General features: G+C 43.1%; 2 protein-coding genes across 4 annotated transcripts in view; both read right to left on the bottom strand.

Annotated features, from left to right (window-relative positions):
- Positions 1 to 3,152: 3,152 nt before the first annotated feature.
- On the bottom strand, positions 3,153 to 9,231 carry LOC109962772 (microtubule-associated protein tau-like). The gene is made up of 4 exons (XM_020604772.1): positions 7,876 to 9,231; positions 6,887 to 6,968; positions 6,415 to 6,521; positions 3,153 to 4,031 (listed from the first exon to the last, which is right to left on the bottom strand). Exons 1-4 carry the CDS (start codon positions 8,098 to 8,100, stop codon positions 3,834 to 3,836), a joined length of 612 nt encoding a protein of 203 aa, XP_020460428.1. The 5' UTR covers positions 8,101 to 9,231; the 3' UTR covers positions 3,153 to 3,833.
- A 2,973-nt stretch (positions 9,232 to 12,204) lies between these two features.
- The window catches only part of LOC109962771 (transmembrane protein 150A-like), a 40,252-nt gene continuing 29,005 nt past the window's right edge, over positions 12,205 to 23,451 (bottom strand). For 2 of the 3 annotated variants that reach the window (XM_020604769.1, XM_020604771.1), the window contains exons 10-12: positions 14,929 to 14,952; positions 12,994 to 13,028; positions 12,205 to 12,230 (exon numbers count right to left, since the gene is read on the bottom strand). The gene's annotated coding sequence lies outside the window, so the exon portion shown is untranslated. Of the gene's footprint in view, positions 12,231 to 12,993; positions 13,029 to 14,928; positions 14,953 to 23,451 lie in introns of those variants that run through there. The other variant, XM_020604770.1, reaches the window with a different exon arrangement.

Genomic DNA, 23,451 nt, shown 5'->3' with positions numbered 1-23,451 from the left:
CCCACCCATAGAGGTCGCCCGACGTCATCCGAGCAACTCTCCAGCTGCCAAGTCTAATTTTGTTGGTTTGCTTTCTTTGTTCATTCCTGATGTTTTTATGTCTGTTCCAGCGTAACAACACTTTCTCTGAATAGTGAAATCATTCCTTCACAGTATCTCTGGATAGCATCTGGCTCCCATCTCGCCCCGCAGGCTCTGTACTCGGTGTGTCAGAGGGGCAATGGCACAGAGAGGACTGGGGTGTCTCTTGAGCACTTGCCCTACAGAAGCTGCTGCATGCTTTTGTTCGTCTTATCACAACAGCACAGGAAGATGTTCACAGTTCCAAAAGGATAAGGAATAAATGGCTGGGGATGATGGTGCTGTCTGCTCATTTCACTCCCTTTCCCTCAGTTGTTATTAGACAAGTCAGATTGTGGCAAGCCACCATGCGCTCAGGTTCTTGAATTTAAGGGAATATTTTCTGCTGTTTAATACTTTCACTATAAAATGGATCAGATCCAGACTACTGCAAGATGGATTGTGTTTCTGCCACCCCACAACGTCCATATAACCACACTCTTGGCCCTCCCTGCCCTTAAGTAACTAATTGCTATGCAAAAAAAAAAAATCTATGGTTTTCATTTTCCACCTTTGATGCCACAGCATTGTTTTTTTTTTTTTCTAGTTGAGAGATTTCAATGTACCTGTTCGATTGTTACAGCAGTTAACCTAATCAAAAGCAGAATTGTTTTCTTTTTGTAAATAGTACCATTAAAACATTTATGTTTAACTTGGTGTGACTGTCATGGCCTCAAGTCCTTCAGAGTGAGAACTGTCCAAAGTCGCTCCCTCACGTTACACAAATGCGATTCATTGAGTTGAGGGAACATGACAATTTGAGAACGTTTATGCAAAATGGACACACAAAACAGCTGACAGTAAATCTCACACACTAGGTGATCAGGAGGGAGCGATTTCAGACTTGGCACTCACATTGCAATCCTTCACAACAACAGTGACTTCATAGCATTTATTTTCAAATACACATACAGCAACAAGTCATCATAAACCAGTTATTGATAAAATGCACAATAACGAGAACAATCACATTTCCACGACTGTACAGTGTCAGAAGTAACCAGAAGGGTGATGAGTTTTTGTTACTGCAGAAATCTCCGGTCCAGAGGAACACAGAGAGGACCACTGAAACACACACACGCTGTAGCGCACACTTGGGAACAACTCCCACCCTTAGCACTCGTGTCTGCCCTGGAAGAAAAAACCAAGAATTGACTGGAGCATGCAGACAAAGTGGCAAGCAATTCTCTGTGACCACAGAGAAAAAAATACTGTTGTACATCTCTCCGAGTGAAGGTTAGCACCACACACATTTTAGTCAGGATCTTCTCCCACGTACAGATATAAACAGGAACCAAAGAGACCACTTTGAAAAGGGGGCAACATGAGGTGCATGCCAGAAGTCGGTTCCCTCATACTAAAGCGAGTAATAGTGATGAATCACTGGGAATACTGATAACCATTGGGACGTCTTCAAACATGGGGTCTGAGTGTGGTTTTCAGGGAACATGTTTACACGGAGGAAACTGTTGCATTCACTTCATTCCAGTACAAAACCAATGTCAAAATGAAAAGCTCAAAAAGTTTTAAATCTTTTCTAATCTTGCTCAGTATGAATTAGACTACACCGTATGACCAAAAGTATGTAGACACTCAAATCTGTGGCAGCGCTTTGTGTCTGAAGATTAATTATCTGAGCAGGTCTGCGTTTCCCTCCTCTGTTTTTCTAAGGTGATATTCTGGGTTTTTGAACAAAAAACCCTGAAAAGGGACAAGTGGGACAGAACTTTGTAAAGAGTCAACCTGTCTCAGACTGACCAGGATATGTATAAGATAAAATCATTCCTCAGGCTTCGCTTTGGGTTTTACTAGTTCTACACATTCCTACAGCAAAGGCCCATAGAGAGGTGTTTTTCCAGCCTGACTGGTAAATGGTCTTATACTTGTATAGCGCCTTTCTATGCTTTTACAGCACATTCAAAGCGCTTTCACATTATTCGGCCATTCACCCATTCGCACTCCCAAGCACTCACACATTCACACACCGGTGACATCACCGGGAGCAACTGGGGGTTCAGTGTCTTGCTCAAGGACACCTCGACATGTTGACTGGACAAGCCGGGAATCGAACCGCTAATACTCCAGTTAGGAAACAACCCGCTCTACCTCCTGAGCCACAGCCGCCCCTGACTGGTCTGCACACAGCCCTGAACTCCATCCAACACTGTGATCCAGGCCTCATCACCTGACACCAATGTCCCCTGCAGCAGGTTCATGATCTGGTGGAAAGTCTGAGGCTGTTATAGCAGCACAGTAACGCCCACCGTTTTGGATTGAGATGCTCAAAATGTCACAGTGGTGCTACATTTAGGTGTCCACATATTTTTGGTCATGTAGTATAGTTTGCAACTTTCCAAGGAACTAGAAGTTTCAACACAATCAGCTGCTAAGTCCCGTGTCTCAGCTACAGATTTACTGCCAGAGCTAATGGATGCATCACTGTGCGGCTTCTCGCTGCATGCCAGATCCCTCATCTCAGCTCTACCCAATCAGCTGGGCACCATTCATCTGTCTGTTCTGCAACACAAACATGTTCAATCCTGCTGAGCACACTGTAAAATACTTGTTTTTCCAGCCTTTAAAGAGACTAAGCAACTTGTGAGTGAAGAAACAAAATGAACATCCTTCAGCCTCATATCACTGTTCAGTAACTACGATTCTTGCTACAGCTCAGTATTTAGCTTGTGGTAGCATCTGTTCAGCAGAAGTTACACAGTCTGACTGGAACACTTGTATTTTCAGTACCAACTATTCTGCCTACCTGCAAGTGCATCTTACAGCAGCTTAAACACTGAACGGCTGTTTCTCTTCATAATTTGGCCCAAGTTACACTTTAAATGCCTTAAGGTAAATTTTCCTCCTCATACATCTGTAGCTGTAGCGCATTTACAATAGAGCAGTAACAAAACTCAACACTGACAGCAGCAGGCACAATACAAATGTTTCTTCATATCAAATACATGTCATATATCCACAGAATACAATTATAAAACTGTGCCCAACACAAACCGATGTTTCTACTCTAGCTCTTCTTTTTTTTTTTTTTCTTCTGAACCCAGTTAGGCCCGTCACCGCCGGTGCAGCAGCTTGAGGCGCAGGACACATCGGGACTACACAAAGCAAAAACAGCAGTGAGGTCCGTTCACATTTTTCTGCCTTGAGGAGAGATTTGCTACTTTTCTTTGAACAGTCTTCCTCACTACACCCTACAACCGTTCCTTAAACCGAACCCCAACCACCTGCACTCCCTTCTAGTTTACAAGTCAATTTATATCAAAACAAAACCCACCAGGGGACACTCATGACAGGGGACACTGAAAACGCAACTGCCTAAAAGGTTTAAAGTCAGTGTGACAGAAAACCAAGTCTTCAATATGGTTGGATTTATAAGGATGTGGATAATTCCTCAGATTCACAAGGAGAATTTTTCTCTGCTGAGTGCTTTAACTCTTAAAGGGACACTTACAAAAGGTAGAAATAATAGCAAATAAAGAGCTCAAAGACCACAGAGAGAAATGAAATACATGTTGGCCTACATGTTAATCCGCATTTTGCCTCAAGACGTCTACTAGTAATGCCTCAAGAACAATTTCAAAGGTTAGTGATGGATAAACAGTGACAGGAAGCTAAAAAAGTCCCATGAAAGTAACGAGGACGGCGTCACAACTCCTCTACGGGGTCGTGTGTTTGAGGTGCAGGTGACATGGGTGCATTCACAAGCCTTGTTTGGCCAGAGAGGCGGACACCTGGTCGGCCAGCGTGGACAGCTGTGGGGATTCGGCCATGTTGATGCTGCCGGAGGAGGACACGGTGCTGAGCTGGTGGGGGGAGTCTTCCAAAGACACAATCTCAGCGCCGTGGTCAGTGCGGGCCTTGGCCGTCTCACGGAAGTTCAGTTTGTGGCTCTCGATCTGTGGCGAGATGACAGCTGAAGGTCACACACAGCAGCAAGGAAGTCAAAGTGCCAGTATGATGGTGGAAGAATACTCCACTGCCAGTGAAAGTACTGCATCCATAAGTGTATTACAAGCTACAGTAGGTAACTTAAGGTATCTCCCTGCATCCCTGCTCTACTAGGACCTGCTATGTTCCGTCACGCTCTTCTGATTTGTTATGAAACTACAAGAAATGAGAAAGCAACAAAACTCACTAATGAAGCAGAAATAACTGAAAACCTGATTGATCAGAGAGGTCAATCCTGCTCAAAACCTTCTAGAAGCTGATTTATCTGCACTGCTGCTGGTGCTGGTCAGTGAGTCTGGGTCACAGGAGGCTTCGACAGCTCCTCTCCACATTAAGAACATTTGTACAACAAAAATATATGAAAAAGAAGTTACATACTGCAGCTTTAACAAAAAGTCCAAATGTAATAAAAAGTATCACTGTGACTGATAAATGACCCTAACCTATGCTACATCATTAGATTATTACTTTATTTACAGTTCATAAAATAAATCTGAGGGATCATAAGACGATAACTGGAGGTAAGAAAGAAATTTAAATGAAACCATCTGAGGCGTTTGAGGGGCAATGCCCCAACGGAGGGACCACAAACCAGAGCGCACGCCTTTACTGAGGGAGGGTTGTACTGTGTCAGATCAGTGTGGCGGAGAAGTAGAATTAAGTAGCATAAAATGAAAATACTCAACTAAAGTGACCTGTAAAATGTATCTGAGTAAATGTATTCAGTTACTTTCCACCAGCACACTGGAGGACGGAAGTAAGAAACCGTTTGGGATGATTAATGTAACAGCTGTATTTTCCTCAGTGACTGAGACAGGGAGGAGCAGGGCGCCCTCTGGTGGGCATCGGCATGTACATCAATATGAACAGGACTAGCATCAAGTCTCCTAAACCCCCAGGTTCACTGTCCGTCACTGGGTTTTTGGTCAGCTGTTAGATGACACCTTCACATTCTATCAGTTTTATTGTGAGTGAAAAGGTTTTGGTTGGTGTGCAGGGTTTACCAAATTAAATTCGAGGCTTTTAAGACCTTCAATACTGCACACAAGGCAATGTTTTACAGTCAAACAGAGCAAAGTGAAACAAAACTATGTGGGATGAAGTTCAAGTGTCTCAATAAATCTCTCTTTTAGAGTTTCCACCCGACTGTTGCACCAAATATCCACTGACAACATGACTAACACCGGGTAGGAGACAGCTGTTGTAGAGAAGCACACAGCTGGTGAGTACTTACAGGAGTCCTCAGTCTTTCTGAGGGGGCTCGTCAGGGTGGGTGTGTCAGGTGCTGAGGGGACAGTCTGAGGTGACTGAGGAGGGGTGACAGCGGGGGAGGGGACTGAGGGGCTGTCTGAGGTGCTGCCCTCGGCTTCCTTCCCCTTCTCCCTCTACAGAGGGATGAACAAAACATGCAACAAAAATACACGGGATGGCATATCAACAGAAATCACAAGGCAACACAATATATGAAAAACCAAATGAATTCAGCTGAATGACCAGGAACAGAAGATAATGAGAAGAATGGACAAGTGATGATGAACTGAAAACCAGTTGGGTGGAGAAGATGAAAGTGTCTTGTACAAAAGTAATAATGACAAACCCAGGAGAAGGAAGGATGAGAAGTGAATGAGTGGGGCGTGAGAGGAGGCAGTCGGAGCCGCCCAGCAGCACCAGCACTGGACACAAGTGGCCGTTTTTGTGTCTGTAACATCAGCGTTGGTCCGTTTATGCTTCAACTTTTACATCTAAGATCAATGTGCTGTTTTGTGCTTTAGAAAAAGTCCTGACAAAGTCTCAGTGTAAAACCAAGACTGTTTAAGAACAAAACCCGGCTCATGAAGCGTTACAGCTTTAGAGTGCGCTGACAGGGCTCAGAATCAGATCTGAGAGCGTGTTCGCGGCCATGCCCGTGCTCATGTCCGAGTCTGCACTCTCAGATTTCTCCACTGGGGTTTTGTGTCAAAGTCTGTCGGAACCAAAAGCTTCTAAAAAACACACAAAACACGTTTTGAGCTCTCTTCCGTTTGCAAATCAGGGTTTGAGAGCGAGGGAGCACAAAATCATGAGCGGGCAAGCAGGGATTCTCCCTCACCGTCGAATCCGTGCAAACTGAAAAGAGCTAAAAACGTCTTTTGTGTTTTTAAACCCTTTGGCATCGACAGACCTTCACACAAAACCCAGTGGAGAAATCTGAGTGATCAGACTCAAAGATAAGAGTGGCCAGGAACACGCTCTCAGATCTGATTGTGCACTTACTAATCTGTGCGCCCTCAAACATTTTAGTGGGGATTTGCTTCCATATGATCGCGTCACATCCTGCCTCCCCAGCCCTACCTTTCTCTGTCCGCCTCCAGGGACATGGCCAATGTTGCCCAGAGAGCCGACCTTGGACTGACCTCTGAACTCCAGCTTCTCACTTTTGATCTCGACATTTCCACCACCTAATGGAAATAGAAATTAGCACCATTATTATAAAGTTTACAAATATAGAGGTATACACAGATAGTATGTCAGACACAGCAAATACACAAGTATTATTAAAAAAAGCAGCAGTCAACAAATAAACAGAAAGGCCAGTAAGCACAAGACCAGTCCAGAGAACTTTTCATTAAAAGTACTAATGCAACCACGTAAAAACTCAGCATTACAAGTAAAAGATCTGCTTTCAAAATCCTACTTTCAGTAAGTACAAAAGTATTATCAGCAACATGTATTTAAATTATCAAAAGTACTTGGTACACAGAAAAATTATGCTACAAGTTCTGTGAATCATTGCTTTTCACAGACAGTAAACATGATATTTCACCTGGTTTATGGTGAATGTTGTCTTTGGATCCACATTTAGATGTGACGTTGCTCAGGTCAATCTTTTTGTGCACAATTTGGATCTGAAACCAAACAGAGCAGAAAAACGGTTTCATCAGCACCGACCACGTCATCCTGCTCACTGGCCGGTTAGTCTACAGCTGGTACCAGGAAGGGAAACACTAACAGCGACTAATTACACACTAATGTGCTGTTTTTGCACCTGTGAGCATTAAAAACTTGGCACTTGAATACAAAAAAAATTTAAAAAAGCAAACAAATGATCAAGTTTCATGTTAGGAAGTATCAAGTTAATCGATCATATTCTGCATTTTTCACCACACAGTACTCATGTTATGAGGTGAAGCCGTAGTTTTCAGCCATGCATGACCTCATCTCAGGCTCTCCTGTGTGGAAACACAAAGGGCTCAGTCTCCCTCCGCTGAGGTCATCTCACGACAACAGGAACAGTTCAGTGGAGAGGTCGAGGACAGAGACTCGTTGTTTCTGTGGAGGGGCTCCAATCATGCATTTTTATAAGTTTCATGCATTTTCTCATCATAAACATCTGATGTAGTGATTTCGGCTCAGATGAGTTGGAATAAAAACATCCACACAGATTCACTCGTGTTAGTGAAGGAGCCAGTTTGAGGTTCTGAACCGACAAGCACAGACTCGGATTAGGCCGTGAGCATTACACACCACCATCAGCTGTGACAGCAGAGCCACTGTCAGCACAACCAGTGATGTCTACAAGCGAAAATCTAGGATGGAAGCCGGCAAATACAAACGGTTCTAAATCCACAGTTTAGTGATATTCTAGATGCCAACATGAAACGCTCATGACTGTCTAATGATAAAGCTGTTAATAGGAGACGTTATCAGGTGGGGAGCTAGGAGGTCAGAACGACGTGCATGTCCTTTGTCAAGATGAAGCAAGAACAAGTGGTTTTGGCTACACACAGGGCAGTCCCTTATTGATCTACTCACATTGCCACCACCGGGTACATGTTTTATATTGTCTTTGGAGCCGCACCGGGACTGCACATTGCTCATGTCCAACTTCTCATTAAGAATTTGTACCTGGAGAGTCGATATGTGGGGAAAGAAGACCGTTATCCCGGAGCCACTGCAGGAGGAACGAATCTGAGGCTCAAGGGAGCGAGAGCTAACCAGGAAACGTGGCTGAGTGACGATGACAAAGAAGGGTTTCATCTGTTTTTAACAGGCGTTAGTGTGATGATCATAACTGCACAGATACACAAGGCTCCTATGATGAGGAGATTCTTTAGTTCCAGAAGTAGCCCATCCATGATGTATACTGTTTATAAACAGCATAAAATATCTTCACCTACTGTTCATGAAAAGATTCAGCAAGTTACACTGTGAGCTACACCTGTTTTAGCCTATATTTGTTTACATTTAGGAAAATTAAGTGCAATTAATTAGCTATCAGCTGCTGCCGTTTGCTACGGCCCACAGAGCTGCTGGCAACTACAAATGGTTTACTTTGATAGTGAAGAAGACAAAGAACCTGTTGACTCTCAGGAGACATCTGAAGTGGTTGTGGCAGCTCGTGGAATTAAGGCATTTCAATAAACAAAAGAAATTAAATCATAACTCAGTCAAATCTGAGTATGACAGGATACACGCATCATCTTCAATAACCACAGCGAATAAACAGCCAAAGAGCATAAAAGATGCTTCTGAAGGTGTCAGTTTGGCCAAAGTATAAACAAATGAGCACATTGTAGCCCTCAAACTACAGGAGCTGCAGTTCCAGACATGAGCGCCTGGGAATCCCAGCAATGGGAGTAAACCCCAGACTAACAAGAGGAGCTTTAAAAACCATAATGTAATGTTTTCATGTTGCACTACCCATATATTGTTGACATTGCTGAGCCACAGGTGTCTGACAGGGGGCCCACTGTGCTACCAAACTGGACCAATTCAAGATTCTGAAAGTGTCAGACCTCAAGTCCAAAAGTTGGTTCTGAACAGCCTGGTGCTGAGTTCATCCCTCAGTTACTTACATTGCCGCCACCGGGTACATGTTTGATATTGTCTGTGGAGCCGCACTTAGACTGGACATTACTATAGTCCACCTTCTGATCAAGGATTTTAACCTGGAAAAGTGCAGAAGTGAGTGGAACACACCGTTACCTTAGAGTCACTGAGAGCAGGTGAAGAGTGAGACCGGCAAACTGTGACACTAGGTCAGCCTTGTATTCATAATATAGTAGGCGATACAGTAGGACTCTTTCCTCTACTTGTGGCAGAAGCATCATGCAGATGAGCTTCACTTTAAGGCCAATTATTTCACAGGTGAAAACCAAACATGAGACGCATTTGATTTCTCACCTTGCCTCCACCAGGCGTGTGCTTTATGTTGTCTTTAGAACCACAGCGAGCCTGGACGTTAGTCAGGTCCAGTTTCTTGTCCAGGATTTGGACCTGCACAGTGTGAGAAGACAAATAAAATTCTTCAGAAATGAGACTGAGAATGGCTGCAGGAGGAGATCAGGCCAGAAGGAGGAAAGAGGTAAAAGGGATAAAAACTCATTTTATTAAAAGCTGCCATTCAAAATGCTGTTTGTGTCTCACACCTGCTGCTTTAACCACTACTACTAGACATGAGGTAGCCAGTACAGTACGAAACTACTAGAGAATTCTACTGGCTTTAGTGCATGAAAATATAAATACTGTGCAAAATATGAGACTTGTAGTCCACTGGCTCTGTTCTGATCAGATGTTATTGGCACTGTCGACCTAATTTCTATATACTTTTTCCACACATGGTAAATCTGTTTTTCACCACAAAAACATTTCTGAAAATATATAAATAGAATAGCTAATAAAATGTTACAGATGCCAGCTTTAATGCATTAATGTAACAGGCTGATGGCTAAGTGCATCTTTAGGTCTTATAATTATACTGCATTTTGTATTAATCTGGTTCTGAAAAGTAACTAAAGTTATAAAATAAATGCAGTGGAGTAAAAAGTACAATACTTGTCTCTAAAATGTGGTGAAGCCAAAGTAGTGAAGTAGCAGAGAACGCAATACCTCAAAATTGTACTTAAATACAGTACTTACTTTCCACCACTGTTTAGAACAAATCTAAAAAAATGCTATTAATCGCGCGTTAACTATGGATAATCATGTCATTAATCGCGACTAGACCTTTTAACCGATTGATAGCACTACTCATTAGTGAGTACTGAGCAGACTGAGACTGTACAGACTCCATCCAAGTCCATCTTCAGATCATTAACATGTAGAGCACAAACAAGAAAGCACCTGCTTTTTACCAAATCTTGGTTCTGATGATCATAACTGTAGAGATACTCAAGAGTCTGGGGTTGAGTTCATCCCTCAGTTACTCACATTGCCGCCACCGGGTACATGTTTGATATTGCCTTTGGACCCGCACTTAGACTGGACATTACTATAGTCCACCTTCTGATCAAGGACTTGTACCTGAAAAAACGAAAACGTCAGCTTTTAGATTTTGAGTGTAGATGATGGTTTGACACATGAGCTGCGAAGCCTACTGGCCAACTCTTGTTGCTTTGTGTAGCCACATGCAGTTTAAGTGAAGTAGTGAAACTGGCCTTGTATAAACTGTGCACTGGTGGTGAAACTGTGTGTGTGTTTATTCCTCTCATTTCCTTTACCAGTCAAACATTGACCAGGAGAACTGACAGGACCAAACACAGGAGGGTAACATGCAAACGTTGTTCTCAACACACACACACACACACACACACACACACACACACACACACACACACACAGAGAGAGAGAGATGTAGTCAGACTTGTACTTAAAACACAAAGAGGCAGATCGAAGGTTTGGTAAAAAAAAAAAAAAAAAAAAACTGTCAGAAGCTCTGGAAGCAGAAGCATTCTGGTTGGCTGATTCAGTGGGTGGAGCCACAGACACAAGTGTGGCAGATCAACAACAAAGCTTATGTGAAACAGGTAAAAGAAGTAGGTGAAATGTTGAAAACCGGCCATGTTAAAGGTTCATTCTGGATTTTTACAACTTGACTCTTGGTTGACCATCCATCCATTTCCTACCACTCCTCTGGGATGTTCTCCAGCTCCTCCTGGGGGACCCCGAAGCATTCCCAGGCCAGATGAGATATACAACTTCTCAATAAACCACAAAGTGTCCTGATCAGATGCCTGAACCACCTCAGCTGCTTTCAGCGTGAAGGAGCAGCTCTACTCCAAGCTGCCTCCAGATGATATTTAGGTTTGTTTGGTCATTAGTTTTACCGAAATATACTCACTAAAAGCAGAGCTCTGGAAAGACGATCAATGTGCAAGAATCCAGAGCAGGCAGGTTTTCAGAGAGGTTGTAAACAAGCAGAACGTTTATCTAAACAGGCTTGTAATAAAAATCCTGTTTTATCCTACACGTTGTTTCATATCAGATGCCTTTCACTAGGAAATATCAAAACCTGTGGTGTGGTGCAGGAATACACAGTGTTTCTGTCTCCACAGCTGTTTGCATAAATAGAGCTGAAACTCAAGCATGCTCCTCCTGTCCTGTGTGACATGAAGACGTGCAGACTGAGACAACACAGACTATGTAAAAGCTCCTTCTGCACACAGCAGTAGAGCCTCGGACTACAACAGGTGTGTTCAGTGCGACAGTCAGAGTCAGGCTACCTTTCCACCTCCAGGCTGGTGTTTGATGTTGTCTGTGGAGCCGATTTTGGACTTGATGTTCTTCAGGTCCGGCATCGGTGCCGCGGCGGCCAGAGGAGCCGGCGAGCGGCTCTTCAGCGAACCTGGCGATTTGGGTGTAGAACGCACCACCGCCACCTTCTTCACTTTGTTGGCCTCAGCTGCCGACTTTGCAGAAAGTGCTTGGCTACCGGGGGATTTGGGGGTTCCAGGGCTGCTCTGTCCACTCATGGCATCTTAAGCAATCAGAGAAACAATAGGTCAGAGGGTTTAAACACATCAGTGGCCATGGAATAAAAGAATAAAGAAATAATAAATCAGAAAATAAACTGGGTGCTATCTTGGCAAATAGTGGACCAAGGTTGATCCAGATTAGATCGTGGCACTGTGGCCACGCGAGGCTGAGAGTGAGCTCTAATTAGCTGTCCTTTTTATTTTGTTTTACCTTTGTCATTTTTTGGAGTGGGAGGTTTCTTGGCACTAGCTGTATCACAAAGAATATGACACATAAGTAATCTTTAAATCTTATATAAAAGACAGAAATCAAAATGAAAAGAATTCAGATGAAATGTCAAGATTTTATTTTGTACCTGGTTGAGCTGCAGTTCTTGCAGAAGTCTTTGCTCCTGAGGTTTGAGATTTTGCACCCTGAAAATGAACAAAACAGAAATTTAAGCTTGTTTTCAGTAGAAATATTTGCATTCAAAGTCAAGGTGGATCAGGAATCAAAAAGCATTTCAAAAATCTGAGCGGATTAGAAACTGTCTGGACAACCTCCTTATTCGTTAGCATGTCCCTGACAAGATTCAATCAGTCAAGGACACCAATCACCACTCCACCCATGAAGCTTAAACTCTGAGCTTCACTCAGACCTGTACTTACTCCAGGCTGCCTGGGCCCTTTGCTGCTGGCTTTAATAGGGATCGAGCTGTGGCTGTTTCGGGAGGAAGGTCTTTTAGGGGAAGAGGTTGGTTTGGTGGCAGTTTGAGTCTTTCTCATGAAGAGGGAAAATGAATGAAAAACAAAAGTTCCAATGACAATAAAACAAAACAATGAAAAAATGATGGAAAAGAATGAAATCATCTCATGGGTGTGATGTTAAAGGATCATCCTGGTTTATTACATCTCAGGTCTTATTTTGGCAAAAGGCCAAAACTTAACCTGGACTCTGGTCTGTCAGCTGTGGTGGATGTCTACAGCAAACACTTTGGGTAATAATTTTACCACTTGTTTTCATTTGTTCTTCTTAATGTTATTTAAAAGCAGCGACTGCTCGTGTTCGTCGTCCTGATACATTTTTATAAATGTGGATGGAAAAAGAAAACAAGTTCTTAGTTTCACTAAACTAGAATTATCCTTTAACAGTGTAGTGACAGAAGAAATGAGACAACACAATGTCTTGCTGACATACCTTCTCCACGGAGCCGTTGTCCAACTTTGCTTGAGCTACAGAAAGGAGAGAGAAACAATTTCTTGACCATATCCACTCAGCTAAGACTCTGTGCCTGTCTACATTCACATGGCAAAAAACCCCCAAAAAAACAAAGACGTGAAACCGGTGATGTAGGGTATGCAGCATGCAATGTGCCACATGATGTACACATCGTGCACGTGGAAACCGCAGAGAGGCTTTTCAGGCTGCATAACCAGCAGAGTGATCAGAGATGCAGAGATTAAACATAAAACTAAAGTGGGGAGGGAGGGCAACGAGCTGTTCCTTGGGTCAAAGTTAACATCCAGAGAAAGGATTCGGAGGGAGAGTGCTGCATAACAGACAGTAGAAGCTGCGCTGGAAATCAAAGTGGAAGGAATTAACGAAAGAGGACTGGTTCTGAACTGGTGAACATGACAGCAAACAGACCTTTGAAAATAGCGACGGGCACCAAAGACTTTCTGGCTGCAGAGGTTTGGGGGGTGGGCAGAGCCACACTGCTCCTTATCTCTGACTCATTAGAAATGTCAGGCTTTGAATAGGCGGCACTGAATAACAATGAGTCACTGCTGCTGTTTTCAGCTGCCATGTCAGGGGACAGTTTGGTTAAAAGGCCGCCTTTCTTGAAAATGTTCTGGCTGCTTTCTGGGTGCAGATCTTCTGCATGAGAATCGAAGATAGATTGTGACAGACTTTGGGTCTGAGGGGTCTGCTGGGTTTCTGGATTGATCTTGTTGCTTCCAGAGTCCCTGCAAGACTTTAAAGCTGCTCCATTTGTTCGTTCAGAGATGAGCTCCTCTCCCAGATCAGTCCACGAGTTTCTGTCTCCGATGGATGTCAGATCTTCCAAAGCTGTGCTCCGGACTAAACACGTTCCAGCCAGGTTGCTCACTTCGGCCAGGCACTCGGCCGCGTCGAGGCTGCTCGCCCTCTGAGCATCCACAGTGCCGCTCCACTCTGGGCTCCCCCTCCTGGCCTGCACATCCCGTCTAACCTCTGAGCTGCAGCTGAGGTCTTCAGAGGCCCATGACGAGTCACTGAGCCTCTTCCCACTCTCTCCAGCTGCATTGTTTCCCGGGTCCTGGGAGCAGGGAGCTCCCATGAAGTCACCGCCCTCCCCAGCAGACTTTGATCCGTCGCCCACTAACATGAACTCACTGCGGACTCCAGTAGCAGGTTTTTGTTAATGTTTTTTGGCAAGCAGAGTAACGATGACATTCAAACCACTTGTTTGCCACCTCCCCATTGAAACAAAAAATACAGAAGTGAACACAACTGGGAATTTGATGTTCAAAATGAAATCAAATTCTCTTGTATATAATTAACCAGAAAATAAAAGGAGATTTACAAAGGTGACAATGCAAGACCTGTGAACTAAAAGTGATTAATGGTGGTTGGTTTGTAAAGAAAATACCTGACTCCACATCAAAAACTGAGATGGACATGAGCAGTAACTCATCACACTGGGGCGACAGACAGATGATGCATTCCAGTGAACACAACGAATGACAAACCACTAAAATATGCATTTTCAAAAAATAAGTGATCAAAATGTAACAGTTTCTTGAACCACTTCACAGTAATGCACTCTCCAGGATAAAAAAAAAAAAAAAAAACATAAACCAAAAAACCTCACCTCTAAACAGTTTTTGCAGTGACAAAGAAAAACACTAGAGAGCTATAAAAAGTGTATGTGTGCAGTATGGAGACTGGAGTGCCATCATTCATTAATGTAGTATTTATTAGTATTTAAACCAAACAAACTATTTAAAAAGCTGTTAAGGGAGAACAGCGCGTGCCCCTCTGGGTTACTATTTGTCCACCTGGAGCTGTACTGTAAGTGTATTCATATCTATCTGCTGTAGTTAATAAATACAGTCTGAGTGCGATCAATACAACATAAAAACGGCCTACCTGTTGACGCTGGTCCTCCTGCTGCTGATTGAGCATGAGAAGACAGATAGAAAGACATGAGAGCATGATCAGTAATGAGTTTGTCATTCACGACTGATTAACAGGCTCACTCGCTGAAACCAATACAAAGCCCAAATGACCCGAGTTAGTGCGGAAAGCCCACAGCAAATAACAGACATATCATTTCAAATCATAAGGCTCACTATGCAAAAGGTATAGAGCGAAGGCCGTGCACAATGCAGTAGGAGCACACCTATACTGGTGCTCCATGTGCTCAGCCGTTCTGAACGATACTCTGGCATTTTCCACGGCTGAGAAGTGCATCTGTTTAACAGATCACATGAGTCTTACTGGGCCTGTTGTTTGGCAATTCCTTTCATTCTGAAACAGCATGTAACCATCTTTGTGTTAAAAAAAAGACATTTGCCCCTGAAGTCTGCTTATGATCATGTTGCAGCTCTGAAAGGAGCAGAGTATTAACCATCAAAGCAAGCATAAGGAACTGAATGAAGGCAAGAAAAAAGAAAACCCCTGAACACACTTTTTTCCCCAATCAAGACGCTGAAAGAAAAAGGATCAGGACCTACAAGAGCAGCACACTGCTTTGGTTATAACACTTAGAGTAGTAGTGTGACATTTTGGAGAACGTGCCACTCTCATGTCTCCAGTTAGCAGCCAGTTAGCTTAGCACAAAGACAGGAAGCCAGGGGACGCAGCTAGCCTGACTAAAGTGCTCCAGTTAACATGTTACAGCTTGTCTGTTTAATTTGTACAAACACCAAAGTGTAAAATGACAATTTATGATTTTAGGAAGTTATTACTCTCTGACAGGAATTTAATTATCTGTGAGAGCAATTTACTATAAACATCTAATCTCTCTCTACATATTACTCATTAAAAAGTATTTACATTACTAATTACACAACAGCAAAAACATTTATTTTCATTACTTTACTGTTGTTACAGTGAGCAACTTGTTAAAAAATGCCTTTAAAATGTCATATTTTCCATTTAACATGAGCAAACAAAATAAGACATCATGGTTTAACAACCTGCAAGCCTGTGTTCTGATAGCTAGTCTAAACATCACCCCCTTGGTGGCCATAGACAGTACTACTGAATACAACAGTAGCTAGTGTCAGCTAAAAAATGTAAGCAAAAAGCAAAAAAAAAGTGTGTGTGTCCCCAAAAAAAATCAATCCATACTTTTAAAGATGCCAGGAACATAAAGTAATGCACAAGCAGCTGAAATAAGGCAAGCACTCAAAGACAGGAGGTATACCAAGCTGCTGCTCATCTTCACATGAGGTGCTCTCTCTTTCTGAGAGCTCAGAAACACCCTCAGCACCGTCTTTGTCTGCAGACATCTCTGCTGTGGGGTAGATAGAGGTCAGTCAGTCAGAAACAGGCAAGGCAGTTAAATACAAATCTGACACTTTCTTCAAGTTCACCCAGCTGAATCTGCTCTGCTCCTGAGCTCGTGTTTGCTGTGGTACGTCTCATGCAGTTTAATGGATCAAGGAGCCTCTTCGACCTGGTGACCCGCCGTTGTGCTACACTGTGGACAGGCTGTCCATCTCAGTATGAATGATCAAAGCAGGCTTGACCCAGACTGTGGAGCTACCGATTCTTGCAGGCGCATGAGGGCATTATGTTCCACGTGAGTCAGCGACTCTACATGTTCACTGGTAACAGGCTCTTATTGCGCTCAGTCTGTGCCACCAGTGGGTTATAAATATCAGGCAAATGAGCAGGTTTAAAGTACATTAGCATACAAGCAGGAAAACCCATGTTTAAAATCAAGGCAGGTCAGAGAGGGAGGCTGAAAATGATGACAACTGTGTGGTAGAAGGAAACCAACAAGCAGAGATCAATGTTTCTCAGATTATATTGATGGAAAAAAGAAAATGTTCTTTAGAAAAGAGACAGCGGTGGAATAATTATGCTTCCAAACTACAGTATGTTCATGTGTTGTCAAACTGATGAATATGTTTTGAAACTGTACTGAGCTCTAAGGGCCTGTGCAACAATGCCTGAAATGTTGGCAAATTTTAAGTTTAATCATCCAGAGACAACCTGCTTATCCTGGACCCTGGTTAATTCCTAATTAGTAAATGTTTTAGACTCCAAAGCCCAGAAATAACCAAATGAAACCGTGACAACCTGTCTTCACACTACAAATACCAGAAAGTCACCATTTCTACTTGTTGTCTTCTATTCAAACAGGACAGTGAGATACTCGCTCGGTGTTTCGCCATTGACCGATGAGCTGTTTAGCTCTGCAGATGACCCCGTCAGATTTTTCAAGTGCTGCTTCCTGTTGGCGCGGGAGATGGAGACAACTGCACTAGTGACGGCTGTAAAGTGGGGAAAGCTCAGCTATGTACTAACTGGCTATATGGTTAATTGGAATAATGAGGAGGAAAACACCTTGCTGAAAGGCCTGAACCTCTTTAGCTACAAGCTGAACAGTCTGTCAGGACTGTGGCTATTCACTTTACAAACTCCAACCAACCGGCCACTTTCCTATGCCAGTTATTTGCTGTTTTCACATTAATGACCCTTTCAGTTACCAAATGCCCTCCTTAAAGAGCTGGTATTATGGCCCTTTTGACCAAGTTTCACAAATATTGTATTTTAATCATTTTATTCAGCCATAGTTTGGTTAGATTTCTCTAAATCCATCTGTACAAACAGCCCAGCTTCCCGTCTGTCCTCCAGCAGTCTATTTCAGAAGTCCATTAACATAAAATGTAGATTATTCACAAACACCAACTCTGAATGTTTGGAGGCGATGACTCATCTTCACCCCCAGCCAATCAGAATAGAATCTTACAGTCACTGTCCCTCTTTACCTGGTTCAACAGCTGCAGCTGGAAACAAACAAACAGTCTATAGAGATATCTGAACCACATTCTGATCCTGAATAGGAAGGAGAGGAACCAGACTGGAGACTTCTGCCGGATGTTTCAGAATGGTGTGTTTAACTTTCCTCATTTCTCCAAACGCAGCGGGAGGCAGCTAGCTTTAGTTGTCTGCAGCTGCAGTCAGGGAATCGGGGCCAGTCATGTCTTGTATCGATTATTTAAGAAGGGACTGAAATAAAGCACAGCTGAAGCTTCAGGTCCCGGCCTCTGGCCTGACTCCATATACACCAGTGACTTTTAGGAAACTGTACATAGAAATTGACATGCTTTTGCTTAAGTTCATTTCAGAATACGTTCTGGAAATAAAGCTGTAACATGAGGCCATGCGTTGACTTGGCCTGCAACGGCCTGCGACACCTGTGAGCTCCAAAGTTTAACCACAAATCTGGCAGGCCACATATTGTACTGTTTAAATGTTTACATACAGCTTTTAAATGATAAATCAGAGTTAATATAAAAACTATTCTCATTAAATGTCTTCACACACTCCAACACATTCTTTTTGTTCTCTACTTATATAACTCGTCCTAGATTTATTAAGAACAAATCTTTGCTCATCATGCTCTGCTTCTTCAGAGTGAACTCCTTATGCAAATCTTTGCAGGAAGCTTTTCTAATCCAGGCTTAAAGATCATCTTTCCACCCTATGCTGTAGCTTCCCTAATTTTACTGGTAAACATTTACCAGTGATTTTTGTCCCTGACCTCAGTCCAGTTGTTAGATCAGCTAACTTATGGACATTAACTGAGAGGAACAGGAAGCTCCTTATTCTCATGCCTGACCTTTCATTTTGGCGTCTCCGGGGCTTCTGTGTCCCAGCTGGACTCCGTTCTCCTGGTGGTGCTGGTCGTTGATGGTCATGTTGGCTAAGGAGGTGCTCATGGTGTCTCCAGAACTGTAGCTGTTCGAGGTGTTATTCACGTAGTCCATTGCCAGTTGCAGATTAGGCTGCAAAAGAGCAGAACCCAAAGCAATGCATGAGGATCAGGACAGAGTCCAGCTGTCCCGGACGTGTCAGATTACCGCTTTCAAATATGTGACAAGTTACGAAGTATCTGACGAGGACAAATGACTGGTTTTAAGGATTAACTGTGATAATGGCGTACTTCACAGACACTTCTTCTTCCGGTGTGCGGAGTCCAGTCAGTCACCACAAAACATAAACAGATACTGTCTGTGAAAACCAGTTATTTATACATCCTGATGTGGGGTTGGCGCTTCATGTTACAGCCTCACAGATAAAAATAGGCCCCCCTGCTCTTGTCCTCACTGTGAGACGCTGCACTTCCTTAAACCACCGCTGACCTCTGTTCAGTGTGTCACCTCAAAGGAGCTAAATCTCAGCACCTGTGTTTCATTCACTGACAGGCTCCAGCACAACAGGAGCCATCAAGATGCTAATACTGCAGGAAACAGACCTGACACGCCCGCTCAGCTGGCAAGATGTGTATTATGTCAAGTCTCATAAAAAGAGGATTACACACCAGATTAAAGACATGCCTCTGGTTACATCAGCCGTTTTTAGTTTGAATCCTATTATTTTCACTGCCTTCACACACACACACACACACTGAGCCAGTGCAGGCAGCTAATGGCATAATCAGTCTGGGCATCCAAACAGCTCTGTCCCTGTGTTGATGCAGATTTACCAGCTTCTGCTCTTGATTTTCACCCCCATGCCCACTTTGGCACATAAATGTGACTGTTTAATCTCTGAGGTTCCGCTTAAGCGCCGAGTGACCTAAAGATAATACTGGACACTAACGGCATAAACTAGAATTAATATACAATATGAAAATAGTTGATAAATCTGCTTTGTTCACAAGAAAGTAATGTTTCTATAAATGTACAACACCTGCAGTAATGAAAAAAATCCAAGAACTGTGCTCAAATCAAACTATGAGGTACCTGTACTTGACATAACGATGTACTATACAGTGAAAGCAAGAGACAGGAAAGAGCTGTGACACTGTCACTGTCAAAATGTTTGTGCACTTTACAAGTAACAGCATTTTAGAGAATCTGGTTTAATATTTGAGGAAATATTGTACTGTGTACTGCATGTATCTGACAGTTTGTTATTTTACAGAGTAAGATAAAAAAAAAATACTGTATGGTAAGTTTTTAAAGTGCAACACATTTTTAAGATTAATCTTGTGCTTACCAACCTTGTACCAACCTGTTTAAGATGTCTGTTTATGCTATAAACTTCTCAGACACTAAACTGGTTCAAATACTGGAGCAAAGTACTTCTGCTTTAAGTAGACTTAGTTGATAATACTTTTGAATGCAGCACTTCAGTTGTATTGTCGTGTTGCTACTTTAACATAACAGCCCCAGTCCTTCTTCCAGCACTGGTCCCCTGCAGCGATGTGATGGCACCAGATGCAGTTGTCTCCTAACAGGCAGCAATGCCTGAACTGTTGCCGTGGTTACTCCAGCCTGTAAAACCCCCACTTGGCTCAGTTATAGTGTGCGACCTTCCCTCTGTGTACCCTCATATCTCCTAACCTCTGATGTTTACACAGCGTTCCACACTGAGCAGCGATGGGACGAAGTGGCGCCCAGATCAGGCCACAAAACACACCAGTCACACTAGAAGGTAAAAGGTGCAAGTCCAGTTTGTTTTTAATATGTAAAAGGATAAATGTGATATTTCACCTTTTTATGTCAAATTTCCTGAAAAGAGGCAAACCAACAACAATTCTACTAAAAAGAATTATCAGTGCACATAAGGCTCGATATCGCTCTGAGTCACAGAGCTCTACAGTCCAGGAGCCATTAAACCCCATCGGTGCCCACACTGCTGCACTGGCTGACATGTTCCTTCATCACCACGAATACACACTGTAGTTTATATCTGGACTTAGTCCCACATGCACCGTCCTGCTGACACAAATGCTCACTAGAGACCAAATGTGGATTCATCCGTTGCTAAAAATAGTCCCTAGCAAACAGACAATTTCATTTTTTATGAGTAATGTTTATTAGAAACTACAACGAGCAGCTGCTCAGGAAATTACTGAGCCGTTTTTAAAAAACGAAACTATATGGTGCATTTGTGAACTTTTAAAAAGAACTACAACACCAGACAAGTCTGTGTGGGGTAGCTTCAGCCTGACGTGATGTTCGTGGCAGTCACTTTGTCTTAGAGATGTTTATTTCGCTCTAACCAATCAGTAGCAAGTTCCTCATCCATCCTACTAAAGTCACTTCCAATTAGCAGTTAAGTTCATGTAAACTGGCCTAAAACAATCTGCACAGCTGCATCGATTTCTTCCACGGTGGTCAATGTTTCATGGCCATATCTTTCATCACTGTTCTGGCTTTGACACAAGAACATGACATCCCCATTTCCCTCTTAATTTTGTGTAGCGCGTTTTCCAAACCAGGGAAGCAGTCATGAACCAGAGCAACACCAGGCTGATCTGCTAAAAAAAAGTGAGCTGTGGGCAGTGATTCCTGGGTGCCAACCAGGACAGGCTTGAGGGCTGGGAGCCACAGACAGGGATGGGAGGTTGGACAGACTCATGCATTGTTGTTTATTTGTGGGATTTGTTAACAACAAGAAAAGCATGTAATAAACTATTTCTTTTTATAAAAAAAAAACAAGCACTAGAAATGGGGGGTCTCAATACATTATAAGTGATGTTTGTGTGTCCCATAGAAATTCTCATGAATAGTGCAGTCTGCCCCTACACACAACTCCTATTGTAGCATTACACATGACAAAATCCAAACAACAAGAAAGCTGCACCCTTGCCAGTGAAAGACAAGCCCTCTGAGAGGCCGTTCGCTCTGCATCCGGGAGCTCAGACGCTTAGAGAGCAAACAAACTCTGATAAGAACCGGATCATCAGCTGATAATTACACGTGCATTAGTCTGGCTCACAGGTTGCACTACAGGGGCAAACGGCTGTAATGCTCGCAAACTACAGATCTCTGTGTTGGGGCCACACAGGAGCTTCTTGATGACTTTCTTTGGGACAAAGCACGCACACACATTTCACCTACTGCAGAAAGGGAACATGACAGCAGCTCTTTGTCGCAGCTTCACGAGGGGGAAAAGGCTGAAAAGGCTGCTGATGCAGCTTGCTACTCTCAGGGGCGTGTGAAAATGTAATCCTGGCACAGGCCCCCGGCTCTGCAAGGAGCATGGTCAACAGGGATATTGACACAGCTCCAGGAGCATGCAGCAAAACTTGCAGGGTGAAACTGTTCAAACATGGCTGTTGTTACACTGAATGCAAGTGGAGCAAAATGTGCAAAAGCAACTGGTTTTGCATGCAGAGACCAGTTTAGGTATGATGCTTCTTGTGGCTCTGCATGGATTTGTTAAATCTGGCAAACTAACTATGAAGTCATCAGGGTCAGCTTGGCTTCAGTCTGTGTCACAAACTTTGCCATCAGTCTATCTGCCAACCATTAGCCTCCCCTAACTAAAACATGTGGTCATTTTCAATTACAACAGTAGGACTGCAACTACAGCACTTACTCTCATTACCAAGTAATTTTTTGATTAATTTTTAGTCAAGACTGCAACTGTTCTCAAAGTCCAAGGCAGAGTCTAGAGGTGCTTTTTGGTCAGACGAAGTCCAAAACCCAAAGAATTTTTACTATCACATAGAAAAAAACAGGAGACCCTCACATTTCAAAAGCTGCACTCAGAGAACTGTTTTGTATTTTTGCTTGAAATCGGTTGCGAAAATGGTTGATTTGCTGGTTTCACTGCGTAAAATGTGCTGCTTTTCTGTGTTTTACATTATTTTGAGCTGAAGACATGTGTTGGTCGGACAAAACATTCTGAGCAGCGAGCTCTGAGAAGCAGACCAAACGTTACTGATTACTCAGTAATGGAAATAATTAGCTCCGACCCCAGGACAACTCACTCACCGCTTCAGCTCTGACGTGTGGCAGACAATACAAGTGAAGCCTTAAAAGACAGGCATGAAAGAGTAAAGCAGGACAGTGCTCCCGAGTACTGCACCAACCTGAGAGACGAGGATGTTGCTCTCACGGTCGGCTGCCTCTGCATCTCTGACCTACTTTCCCCGTCATTCCCTCTCGCATGTTCTCGTGCACCGGCTCTACCTTTCTAGGGCCCAGCCCTGCAGCGGAGAGCCTGGAGGTGCAGCTTGTTTCCATTTTGCCTAAGTGCTGGAGGGGAAACATCTTGCAGGACCGGCCTGCACCTCCTGCTCAGCATCTACACACTTTGTTTTCACAACTCCGGGATGTCGGCCACACCCTGCTACCTTTCCACACACGTTCAGTATAAAGTTGCTGCAACCTCTTACAACAAGATATGTTACATAATCAGCGCTTTTTTGATTTTTGATTTTGATTTGATTTATTCTTTCAAGCAGGTAAAGACAGTTGATATGTCAACACACATAATTTTACACATATCCAATAAATGCTAATCCAATATCAATTTGCTTATACCTAGTACATGCTTGAATGGAGTAGGAAGAAGTCAGACTTATCCAGTCCTACCCCATGACATCATCTTACCATCATTGTTTGCAAGCAGTATCTCTACATAGATAATTATCTTCTACACCACACAAGTAATATACTAAAAAAATTATAACAG

This window comes from Monopterus albus, unplaced genomic scaffold, assembly GCF_001952655.1.
Source record: "Monopterus albus unplaced genomic scaffold, M_albus_1.0 scaffold67.1, whole genome shotgun sequence".
Classification (NCBI taxonomy): Eukaryota; Metazoa; Chordata; class Actinopteri; order Synbranchiformes; family Synbranchidae; genus Monopterus; species Monopterus albus.
This window is presented reverse-complemented; position numbering and strand designations above follow the sequence as displayed.